The following is a 12,271-nucleotide window of genomic DNA, read 5'->3' as shown; positions in this document are numbered from 1 at the left end:
AAGCTTTTGCCAATGAAGCAAAAGAAAACTTTTTTTCGGAGATGCATCTCCAAACTTGGCTGTTTCAGGTATTCGGAGATATATATCCGAACTCTTTCTTGTGTCATAATTTTCTATGTTTTTTTCCAGGATATGAAAACCAAACAAATCAAGGAATGATGAGGTTCGGACGACTCACTCTAACTGCCTCAACTCATCACAAGAGGGTTAGTCAGTACCAACAGGCTACAACCACCCCTTGCTCACGATAGGGAGACACCCCTAAAACATAAACACTTCCCAACAACGCACGGACATAAACTCACCTAAAACAACAAAGCAAACAACAAATAAAAACACTTGACATAGACATATGTCTAAGATATTACAATAAGCAAAACAATATCATCTGATGTCTTCATCATAACATTATTATCATATGAAATTGAGATATACAAAACAACCATCTCAATCCTTCTAATTTTTTCTCCATATGCAATCTCTAGATAAAAAAAATTTTGAAAAATGAATTATTTGGATAAAATTTTCAAATTTTGATTCCCTTTCAAGATTATTTATTTTTAAAAAAAAAATTGTATTTGAAGATATTTAGGAAGATATATATGGTACAATGTTTGAAACAAAAAAAGCATGAAAACAAAGAACATGGCACAATCCGAATGAATCCACTGTTCAACAGATTGAACAACAATGAGCTCTAACCTCGTATCAGTCCACACTCCTCCACCACTTTCCAACACCCCCAAAACAACCCCTCTATACCAAAGAATCTACATCCCAACCCATGTCTACACCCACCCATCAGCTATCCTCCTAGAACTCTGCACTTCCACCAAAGAGCTTCACCAAATCCTCCCCCTCATCATCAAAAACGGTTTCTACAATGAGCACTTGTTTCAAACAAAGCTCGTTAGCTTGTTCTGCAAATTCGGTAGCATGAATGAAGCATCTCGTGTGTTTGAGCCTGTGGAAGAAAAGTTGGATGTTCTTTACCATACTATGCTTAAAGGGTATGCAAAAAACTCAACTTTATGTGATTCTTTGAGGTTTTACAATAGGATGAAAGTTGATGAGGTGAAGCCTGTTGTTTATGATTTTACTTACTTGTTGCAATTGTGTGGGGAGGATTTGGATTATAGAAAGGGTAGGGAGATTCATGGGATGTTGATTGTTAATGGGTTTGAGTCGAATTTGTTTGCTATGACTTCTGTTGTGAATTTGTATGCGAAATGTAGGAAGCTTGATGATGCGCGTAAGATGTTTGATAGAATGCCGTGTAAGGATTTGGTTTCGTGGAATACGGTTGTTGCGGGGTACGCGCAGAATGGGTTTGCTAGGAAGGCTTTGTGGTTGGTTTCGGATATGCGGGAAGATGGTCAGAAGCCGGATTCGATTACTTTGGTTAGTGTTTTGCCGGCTGTGGCGGATATTAAGGGTTTGAGAATCGGAAGGTCAATTCATGGTTATGCTTTTAGATCGGGATTTGAAAATATGGTTAATTTTTCGGCGGCGCTTTTGGATATGTACTTTAAGTGTGGATCGGTTGAGACTGGGAGATTGGTTTTTCGGAGGATGAGTAGCAAGAATGTTGTTTCGTGGAATACTGTGATTGATGGGCTTGCGCAAAACGGAGAGTCTGAAGAGGCGTTTGGGACTTTTTTGAAGATGTTGGACGAAAAGGTGGAGCCTACAAATGTTAGTATGATGGGTGCTTTACATGCTTGCTCTAATTTAGGTGATCTTGAAAGAGGGAAATTTGTTCATAGATTGTTGGATCAGATGAAACTTAGTTCGAATGTCTCGGTTATGAATTCTTTGATATCTATGTATTCGAAGTGTAAGAGAGTTGACATTGCAGCGTCGGTATTTGATAATTTGAAAGGGAAAACAAACGTCACATGGAATGCCATGATATTAGGTTACGCGCAGAACGGTTGTGTAAATGAAGCTTTGAATTTGTTCTGTACGATGCAATCTGAAGGCATTAAGCCCGATTCCTTTACATTCGTGAGCGTGATCACTGCAATAGCAGACTTATCGGTTACTCGCCAGGCTAAGTGGATTCATGGACTTACAATAAGAACCAATATGGACAAGAATGTATTTGTCGCCACTGCTCTTGTTGACATGTATGCAAAATGTGGAGCCATCGAAACTGCAAGAGAGCTTTTCGACACGATGCAAGAGCGACATGTGATAACATGGAATGCAATGATCGATGGATATGGCACACACGGACTTGGCAAACCAGCTCTTGATCTCTTTGATGACATGCAGAAGGAAGCTTCCATTAAGCCGAATAATACAACATTTCTGTCTGTTATTTCAGCATGCAGTCACTCAGGTTTTGTTGAAGAGGGTCTCTACTATTTCAAAACCATGAAGGAGCATTACGGCATCGAGCCTTCGATGGATCACTACGGTGCCATGGTTGATCTTCTCGGTCGTGCCGGAAAGCTAGACGATGCTTGGAATTTTATTCACGAGATGCCTATTAAGCCAGGGATTACCGTTTTAGGTGCAATGCTAGGTGCTTGCAAAATCCATAAAAACGTCGAATTGGGCGAAAAAGCCGCAGATATGTTATTCGAGTTGGATCCAGATGAGGGTGGTTATTATATGCTGGTTGCAAACATGTATGCCTCTGCTTCAATGTGGGACAAAGTGGCTAAAGTGAGAACAGCCATGGAGAAAAAAGGTCTCCACAAAACTCCCGGCTGCAGTTTGGTCGAATGGAGAAACGAAGTTCACACATTCTACTCAGGAAGTACAAATCATCCTCAATCGAAAAGAATCTACGCTTTTCTCGAGACTCTTGGAAACGAGATCAGGGCTGCTGGTTACGTGCCTGATACCAATTCAATTCACGACGTGGAAGAAGATGTGAAGGAGCAATTGCTTAGTAGCCATAGCGAAAGGCTTGCAATAGCATTTGGGCTTTTGAATACAAAAGCTGGCACAACAATACACATCAGGAAGAACCTAAGAGTTTGTGGTGATTGCCATGAGGCTACCAAGTACATTTCGCTCGTGACAGGAAGGGAAATTATAGTGCGCGATTTACAAAGGTTTCATCATTTTAAGAATGGAAGATGTTCTTGCGGGGATTACTGGTAAAATTATAGACGCCACTGTTACTTACTCACATTGCATCTTGATTCATTATATGAAAATATTTCAAGAAAAATGCATTGTTTGGATCAAACCTTTAACCGCATAATAGATCATTGTAGTACCCTGCTGTTGAATCAGTGGCTTGTTTGTAACTGTATGATTCAGTTGTATACATTTTTTAGGAAATATGCCTTTTTTTATCCATAAATTCTAATTCCACTGTCTATTATTGGTAGAACTAATTTTTCATTTAACAATCATATATTATAATCCCGCGGTAAAAACAATTCATGGAATCACATGTCATCATCTTATCTCGTACAAATATTAATTTTTAAAATATGTTTTTCTACTAGAAAAATCAAGAAATACAATTATATATTCGTGTAAAACTTATTCCATGTATTAACATATATAAAAATATTTTCTAGTTGATAAGATTGAGCCATAATGATTATTTTTATAATATTTTCTAACGGTTTCCATGCAAAAATGAATTTAGATACATACATATCTGATTTTTTTTCTGTATTAATGTATATAAAACTATTTTTTAGTCGATATGATCGAATCATAATGATTATTTCTATAATATTTTCTAACGGTTTCCATGCAAAAATCAATATTATTATATATCCGTTCTTTTTTTTTTCCGTATTAATGTATATTTTTTAGTCGATATGATCGAATCATAATGATTATTTCTATGATATTTTCTAACGGTTTCCATGCGAAAATCAATATAATTATATATCCGTTCTTTTTTTCCGTATTAATGTATATTTTTTAGTCGATATGATCGAATCATAATGATTATTTCTATAATATTTTCTAACGGTTTCCATGCAAAAATCAATATAACTATATATCCGTTCTTTTTTTCCGTAATTTGAAATTTTTTATAATAATTTATATTATAGAAAAAAACATATCTTAAATATTTTGGTTGAAGTGGAAAACAGAGAAAAGAATTCAAAGCCATGAAAGGAAACTAGCACAAAGATTCAATGGATGTTCTTAATATTTTCCCTATAAATTCACCTTCATTATCAACACTTCACTTCACACCTACTTCATTCTCAAATCTTTTCACTCTTGAATTCAGTTATCCATTTTCCATTTTCAGAGCTTTTTCACTTCAACCAACACAAGCCATTGATTCTTGTGTTATGAAGTTGAAAGCTTTGTTCTTTTTGTTGTTTTCAGATACCCTTTAGCCAAAAGCTCTCACCTTTGTGTTGAATTTAGATACCCTTTATAGTTTCTCTACAATGGCTTCTACTCCAAACAACTCCTCAAACCCTGCTCCTATACCTGCTGAAAATCATAATCTCAATCACCAAAATAGCCATAAACGCCGTAGAAATGATTGGTCTTCCTCCTCTGGGAACTATTCCAACTCAAGGTTTGCACCTTTAGCTCCTGCTGCTGCTGCTGATGTTGATATAGCTGCTGCACATGGTAGTGGCAATGGTAGTGGAAGAGGTGTATATTCGTCTGCGCCGAGATCTTTATTGGATGGCAGAAGATCAAAGCTGGCTCCTGAGTTTTCTGGCAGGAGGTCCACCAGGTATGCTGCCAAGAAACATTCTGGAATGCCAAGGGCAGCGCGTAATACACTGCCTCACAGCGAAGCTGCCAATGAGGTTCTTACTTATCTCTACAATGCTGGTAACATTGTTACTAATATAGATAATGTTTTGATTTCAAATGAACATAGGCTATGGGAAATTGAGGATTATATTTATATGCTTAAAGATTTTGGTAATACTGGTCACTTATTGTTAGCTGAGAGGTGTTACAAATTTATTATGAGTAAGTCAAATGAGAGGGTTGCTAAAGGTAAGTTAACAAGTGCTATGATTGGTACTCTTGGTAGGTTAGGGAGGATTGTTCGAGCTATAGACTTGTTTGGAAAATCTAGGATTGAAGGTTATGGAATGACCGTGTATACGTTTTCGGCCATGATTAGTGCGTATGGCCGAAATGGGCGCTTCCCTGATGCGGTAAATTTGTTCATGTCTATGCGTGGCTTGGGCCTTGTGCCCAATTTGGTTACGTACAATTCGATAATTGATGCGGGTGCGAAGGGGGAGGTGAGTTTTGATGTAGTTGTTAAGTATTATGATGAAATGCTAGCTGCTGGCATAATGCCGGATCGTCTTACATATAATTCACTTCTTTCTGTTTGCGCCTCAAAGGGCATGTGGGAAATGGCTCAAAAGTTATTGAGAGAAATGGATGGTAGGCGTATTGTTCGCGATGTGGTTACTTATAACACGTATTTGGACACGCTATGTAAAGCCGGACAAATTGATTTGGCTAGAAGGGTATTCGAAGAGATGTCTTTCAAGTGCGTTTGGCCAACCATTGTGACGTATAGCACACTAATGGATGGCTATGCGAAGGCTAACCTCTTGGAAGATGCCCTACTTCTATATGAAGAAATGAAGCTTCGATCTGTTTCTCTTGATAGAGTGTCCTATAACTCACTGGTCAGCATCTATACGAAGCTCGATAGGTTTGATGAAGCTGTCAGTATATGCAGAGAGATGGACGGATGTGGAATTAAAACTGACGTCGTTACATACAATGCTCTGTTGGCCGGGTATGGTAGGCATGGTATGTATGCTAAAGTTAGAAGACTCTTTGAAGAGATGAAAGTTCGAAACATATATCCCAATACACTAACCTACTCTACGATGGTCGATGTGTACACTAAAGGTGAAATGTTTCAGGAAGCGATGAATGTTTATATAGAGTTCAAGATGGCAAGATTGGAGGTTGATGTTGTCTTTTACACTACAATCGTAGACGCACTCTGCAAAAATGGTTTAGTGGAGTCTTCTATTATGTTGCTTATTGCAATGATTGAGAAAGGTATCAGGCCAAATGTGGTCACATTCAACTCCATAATAGATGCATGTCAACCGTTGCTAGCTTTGGAGTATGGAGTTCATGGTTCTTCGCAAGCCATCGAGTATCCAAATGAACAATCATCTGCAATGCTTATTGATGGTGCTTTTCAGAATAATCCCGGGGAGGACCGGATCTTGAAGATGTTTCAGCAACTTGCTTCTGAAAAAGCTGGTCATGTAAAGAAGCTTAGGAAGGGACGACAAGACCTACACTGCATATTTTGGCTCTTCCAAAAAATGCACGAGCTGCACATTAAACCAAATGTTGTCACATTTTCCGCCATTTTGAATGTGTGCAGGTAAAATACTTTGAAATTTGTTCTTTCTGTTATCTTGAATTATATATAACCAATCTCAAACTATATAATTTGATCGATTTTGATGCAGCCGCTGCAATTCATATGATGATGCTGCAAAGCTGTTAGACACGCTGCGCTTGTTTGATAGTCAGGTGTATGGTGTGACCCATGGACTGTTGATGGGTTATAGGGAACAAGTATGGTTTACTGCTCAGACTCTATTCAATGAAATCATGCGAATGGATTCTTCAACTGCGTCCGCGTTTTATAACGCCCTCACAGATATGTTGTGGCACTTTGGTCAGGTATTAAAATTTTGCTAGTTTTGTAAGAAATTCGTTTTTTTTCTTTCTTTTCATAATAATAAAATTGATTTTGATCACAGAGACGCGGAGCTCAAATGGTTGCAATTGAAGGAAAAAACCGAAATGTGTGGAAAGGCGAATGGTCAATTTCTTGCTTGGATCTGCATCTGATGTCTTGTGGTGCTGGCTGTGCTATGGTTCATGATTGGCTGCTCAATATGCATAGGACTTTATTTCAAGGCTCTGAATTGCCTAAGATTGTGAAGTAAGGATCTTTTCCACCTAAATATTTGATTGGAATAATGAGAAGAATAAAGTTTTAATCATAATTTTATTATATTTTGCAGCATATTAACTGGTTGGGGAAAACACAGCAAAGTGATGGGTGATGGAACTTTGAAAAGAGCTATTGAAGCACTCCTTAACGGAATGGGATCGCCTTTTAGATTCGCTGAGAATAATATGGGAAGACTTACATCTTCCGGAGATCTGGTCGCTACTTGGCTGAGACAACCTGGCATTATCAATATGCTCGTTCTCTCCGATGTCCTTAATCATTCTCAACCTGCTGGTCCACCACATGGTTATCCAGCTTCTGGCTATTAGATTGATAGAAGCTATGTAGCACCGGTGTCCATAACGATTCGGCTAAGAACCTTCACCACAAATGACGGATCTTTTGCGAATATCATGGTGCAGCGGGCGATTGTTCGTTAGTTTAAGATTCTGCAATAATAAATTAAAAATAAAGACGCTAATCACATTTCAGACTCTTCGGCGAAAGAAGGATCAAGTTTGGAAGATAGATCGGTGAAAGTTGATCAATACTTGAACTGTTGATGTCGTGTTATTGAGTTAGTGTTGTTTAGTGTGGTCAAAATGAGTTTTCGAACTTTTATAGTTTAATAGTCAGAACTTTACTATTAAAAGTGAATAAATGAGATATTGCGAGTTTGAATCTCAACCTCTACAATTGAAATTTAAGACGGTAGATAAACAAACACTTGAATTCAAATAAACCAGTCGTAAATCAATTCATACTGAAATACAAAACACTATTAACCAACTCTAATGACTATCTCTATTTCACTCCAATAAGTCAAATCACTGCTTTATCCCATTTTGAAAAGCACCTCCACTTAAGTGCTTCTATTGTCCTGAAATTTTAAAAATAATAAATCAAACATTAATATAACTCACTTTTAAAATTAGCACTAAAAATGTAAAACAACCTAAAATAGAAACAAAAGTAACTAATGATATTCTTAAAAATAAATAACTATATATAAATACTAATCCAAATAATAAAATCTAATGCGATAAATAAATCAAGATTCACCACCTTTCTGATTATGTTTAGCTCTCTAGTAACATCTTCTATATTCATTCTTTCATTTGGAGATTCCATTGAACAAGCAAGTCCAATTCGAATAAGTGAAACTACTAACTTCTCCACAGTTAGCATAAGTTGATGATTGTTTCTATCTTCTATTGTTGCTTCTTCATCTCTTGGAACAATGTGTTTGTCCAAAATTTGTGCTAAATTATCAGGAAATGAAGTTGCAACAAAGTTATGCATATTTTGACTGTCTCGAAACATTTCATCTGTTGGTCTTTTTCCGGTAAGCATTTCCAATATAACTATCCCAAAGCTATACATGTCGCCGGATGTAGAAACTTTAGAATCCATTACATACTCTAAAAGATATAGCAAAATTGTTAATACTCTCCAACTTATAAATTGTTAACACTTCTAAATAATTCGAGAGTTTAGAATATACCTGGAGGAGTATATCCAATAGTCCCTTTTATTCCGATTGTACTAGTTTCTTCACGAGAGGTAACATCAGTGGAAGAGACAAGTCTTGCTATTCCAAAATCGCTCACATGTGCAACCATGTCATCGTCAAGAAGGATATTGCTTGGCTTTAGATCACAATGAACGATCATTTGCTCACATTCACGATGAAGATAATGTAATGCAGAAGCAACATCGATAATCATATTCAACCTTTGACGAAAATCTAATGTTTTCAAAAGCTCTACATTCTCGGTCTTTGGGTGCAACCATTCTTCTAAGCTTCCATTTGTCATGTAATCGAAAACTAGAGCTTTAAATTCTTGACCTTTGTAATCAATACTAGAACAACATGTTAGAATCTTAACAAGATTTCGATGTCGTATACCTTTTAGTGCATTACATTCGGCAATAAAACTCTTTTGAGCTTCCTTCTTTTGTAGCGTCACGACCTTTACCGCAACATCTTTATCCTTTGACACAAGACGTCCTTTATACACAGAACCAAAACTTCCTGATCCAATGAGGTTTCTATCTGAGAACCCGTCGGTTCCTTGATGAAGGTCTTTGTATGAAATCTTAGCTAGTTGGTCAATTGTTGGTGAATCTGAAGATTGTTTCTTGTTTCTTTTTCTTATCCAATAGACAATTGTAATAAATGCCAACAATAGAATAAAAACAACCACACTAACAATCACAACCTTCAACACAAACTTATGGTTTTTTGCAGGTTTCGTACTCTTGACAGGGCACGGCGGTAGATGTAGCTTTGAAATACCTCCACAGAGCTTATTGTTACCGATCACTACTATACCACTTGCATTTCGAAAGACACCTTCAATTGGTACCTCGCCTTCCAACATGTTGAAAGAAACATTGAAGTACTCGAGAATAGAAAGATTCTGCAAAACTTTTGGAATTGGACCAGACAAGTGATTTCGAGACAAATCTAATTTTTCAAGACCTTTGAGAGATGCCAATGAGGACGGTATGATTCCTTCGAAGGAGTTCCCTTTCAAATTAAGATATTCTAAGCTTATGCATTCACCAATGGTTTCTGGAATGACCCCTGACAAATGATTCTCAGAGACATCTAACCAATTGATATTCTTTAGAGTACCGACTTCTTTTGGCAAACTACCACTCAATGAGTTCTGTGACAAGTCTAAAAAATTTGTTAAAGACGAAATACTTAAAATCTCCGAGGGTATGACTCCTCTAAGGTTGTTTTGTGCAAAGCCTAGGTATTGTAGATTTCGACAATTTCCAATATTTGGAGGAATGTTCCCTTCTAACATATTTTCATCTAGTCCCAAACCATACAATTGAGTGAGGTTACCTATGAAGAATGGTATATTCCCTGATAATCTGTTTCCAACCAATATTAACTTTTGCATCATTTGAAACTTCCCAAAAGTAGTTGGAATTGTTCCTTCCAAGAGGTTATCTATCATGTTCAAGAGACTCAAGTTAATTAGATTTCCTAATTCGGTAGGAATTTTTCCGTGTATTTGATTGCTCCCTAAATTTAGTTGACTAATTGTGGTGGATAGATTGCCAACAGAACTTGGCAAACTTCCTCCAAAATTATTTCCGAATAATGTGATCGATTGCAACTTACTACAGTTTGTCAACGATTTTAAAAACTCTAAATCCTTAGTTGAATTGTAACCTAGATTGTTTGCAGCCATATATATCTCCAAAAGACTTTGTAGCTTCCCTAGACTTGGAACTTGTCCAACAAAATGGTTTTGACTTATATCAAATATTGCCAAAATAGAAGCATTTGCAATGGAAGTAGGGATTGGACCTGAGAATTGATTTCCTCCGATTGCAAAATATCGGAGATTGGGGAGAGTGTGGAACAAATTGGGTGGAAGAGAACCATTAAATTCATTGGCTGCAGTTGAAATCACTTTAAGAGATGACATATTATAAAGACAGGAAAGAAATGTACCAGACAATTTGTTGACCTGCACGGCTATAGCCTTCAACTTTTTTAGGAAGCACATTTCATGTGGAAAATTTCCCTCCAAGTTATTGAAACTGATCGAAAAAATAGAAAGGGATGTAAGATTCCTTATGGATGAAGGTATTTTTCCAGATAAATTGTTTCTTCCCACGTAGAAACTTTGAAGCTTTTGAAGAGAGCCAATTTGGCTAGGTATTTTGCCAATAAGATTATTTCCTGCTAAATATACGCTTTTAAGCTCAGAGCACTTTGTCAAGTTTATAGGAAACTCTCCGACAAACGAGTTGTTGAGTAAAATTAGATACCTTAATCTTGACAAACAACCAAGTTCTTGTGGAATGTTTCCATAGAAGACGTTGTTTCCAAGATTGAGGTATCTCAGATGAGACAGATTTCCAATACATGGAGAAATGGATCCATGCAATTTGGATCCTCGCAACGTCAACCTTGTAACTCTTTGACGCATGGGACTACATGTGATTCCGTGCCATTTGCAAAAGTGGTTTGAATTATTCCAAGAACCTAGGTTACCATATGGATCACTAGATATTAATTTCTTGAATTGGAGCAGAGCCAAATGGTCTGTTTGGTTTCCTAATTCTAATGCCATAGTTCTGTTTGGACCAAACCACACTAAGGTTAAGGTGAAGAAATGAATGTATACATAACAGGACATAGGTAACAAGAAAAAATCAGGCTTCATTTGGTTGAGAGGAGCAAGAGAGTGTTTGATCATTTCCTCTCTTTCAGTATGAATTTAAATACTAGATGCAACATGTAGTGGGAAATGAAAAATTTAAATTCTAAACAAATAAAAATAGAAAATTGCCTCAAAAGTTAAGTCAACTGATTGAACCAAAACAAGTAGCACTGCTTAGTGGAGCAAAAGTGGAGTGATAGTGCTGTGTGATAATTGTGTGGAAATTTTGAAACCAGTCTTTCTACTAGCTTATATATGTTAGGTGGTACTCTTTGTATACTAAAACATTAGTCTTTGGCCTTCTTTCACAAGTCTCATTTGATGGCTTATAGCAAATTTGACCATCTTATAGTGGATTTCATAAAGTAAAGTTGTTTGGGTTAAAAAAACTGATAAGCAAGAGATCACCAAAGGAAGAGATAAACCCATTTCATCGAAAGACAACTGAAATCTAGGCCCCTCTCAATTTTGAGTTGCTTCGGGGCAGCCTTTTTAACTTCCTCGCGATAAAAGCTCCTAAGAATATGAACAAAGTTGTGAATTAAATAAGATAAAAACATTTACAGAGAGAAAAGATCTCATCAAAAAGTTCAATAGTTATAAATGAAGTCAAAATTTGGCAATGTGTTGTCATAGTAACCAAATTCAAGATGTAATTGCCAGAGCAATCTTTGTTGCAATGTAGCTTTTCAAAAGACAAGCATGAACCATTTCTTCTGAAAAGTAGCCTTATCAAGATAAAATCAAGCTACAAACATATCGAAAACGAGAACAAGCGCCTCTCTATACCTCTCATATTGATTATAAGCATTAATCATACAGTTCCAAGCAACAATATTTCTCTGAGGAATTTTGTCGAAAAAGTCTCTTGCAATAATCAAACTACCATAGACAGCCTCGCAGACGCGCTCATGGATCCATCTCCCCGGTATCAATGTCTCTACTACAATCACACACAACCAAAGCATTCACCATGGTAATCTCAAGGGTTGATTATTGTTGACATACCCAGCAACCAAACAAGCTGGAGCAGCAAAATTTCACTTAGGAATATTATCAAACAGTTTCTACCCAGACTTGAGGGTAATTGAAATAAAGAGTCTAGGAATCAAGTTGATGACATAGTAATTTTACAAAATTTATGTCACCAAATTGTGAAACTACC

At 36.8% G+C, this 12,271-nt stretch overlaps 3 protein-coding genes across 3 annotated transcripts; 2 read left to right on the top strand and 1 right to left on the bottom strand.

Annotated features, from left to right (window-relative positions):
• Positions 1 to 580: 580 nt before the first annotated feature.
• LOC131593582 (pentatricopeptide repeat-containing protein At1g11290, chloroplastic-like) lies at positions 581 to 3,322 on the top strand. Its single transcript, XM_058866151.1, has one exon. It carries the CDS (start codon positions 691 to 693, stop codon positions 3,115 to 3,117), a length of 2,427 nt encoding a protein of 808 aa, XP_058722134.1. The 5' UTR covers positions 581 to 690; the 3' UTR covers positions 3,118 to 3,322.
• A 612-nt stretch (positions 3,323 to 3,934) lies between these two features.
• LOC131593581 (pentatricopeptide repeat-containing protein GUN1, chloroplastic-like) lies at positions 3,935 to 8,071 on the top strand. Its single transcript, XM_058866150.1, has 4 exons — positions 3,935 to 6,331; positions 6,420 to 6,636; positions 6,717 to 6,901; positions 6,984 to 8,071. Exons 1-4 carry the CDS (start codon positions 4,386 to 4,388, stop codon positions 7,240 to 7,242), a joined length of 2,607 nt encoding a protein of 868 aa, XP_058722133.1. The 5' UTR covers positions 3,935 to 4,385; the 3' UTR covers positions 7,243 to 8,071.
• LOC131593580 (probable LRR receptor-like serine/threonine-protein kinase At3g47570) lies at positions 7,593 to 11,109 on the bottom strand. Its single transcript, XM_058866149.1, has 3 exons — positions 8,418 to 11,109; positions 7,979 to 8,334; positions 7,593 to 7,793 (listed from the first exon to the last, which is right to left on the bottom strand). The coding sequence occupies exons 1-3, from the start codon at positions 11,107 to 11,109 to the stop codon at positions 7,776 to 7,778; spliced, it is 3,066 nt and encodes a 1,021-aa protein (XP_058722132.1). The 3' UTR covers positions 7,593 to 7,775.
• Between the last annotated feature and the right edge of the window lie 1,162 nt (positions 11,110 to 12,271).

The sequence above is a fragment of the Vicia villosa genome, linkage group LG3 (assembly GCF_029867415.1).
Source record: "Vicia villosa cultivar HV-30 ecotype Madison, WI linkage group LG3, Vvil1.0, whole genome shotgun sequence".
NCBI classification, from domain to species: Eukaryota; Viridiplantae; Streptophyta; class Magnoliopsida; order Fabales; family Fabaceae; genus Vicia; species Vicia villosa.
Note: the sequence above shows the minus strand (reverse complement) of the source record. Positions and strands in the feature narration are given on the sequence as shown.

What these genes read in the sequence shown, in the direction of transcription:
- LOC131593582 (XM_058866151.1), top strand. Translation starts at nt 691, where the DNA reads ATGAGCTCTAACCTCGTATCAGTCCACACTCCTCCACCACTTTCCAAC.
- LOC131593581 (XM_058866150.1), top strand. Translation starts at nt 4,386, where the DNA reads ATGGCTTCTACTCCAAACAACTCCTCAAACCCTGCTCCTATACCTGCT. An exon ending in GCCATTTTGAATGTGTGCAG is followed by an intron (nt 6,332 to 6,419) that starts GTAAAATACTTT and finishes ATTTTGATGCAG; the next exon opens with CCGCTGCAATTCATATGATG. An exon ending in TGTTGTGGCACTTTGGTCAG is followed by an intron (nt 6,637 to 6,716) that starts GTATTAAAATTT and finishes TTTTGATCACAG; the next exon opens with AGACGCGGAGCTCAAATGGT.
- LOC131593580 (XM_058866149.1), bottom strand. Translation starts at nt 11,109, where the DNA reads ATGAAGCCTGATTTTTTCTTGTTACCTATGTCCTGTTATGTATACATT. An exon ending in TATTGGATATACTCCTCCAG is followed by an intron (nt 8,335 to 8,417) that starts GTATATTCTAAA and finishes TATATCTTTTAG; the next exon opens with AGTATGTAATGGATTCTAAA.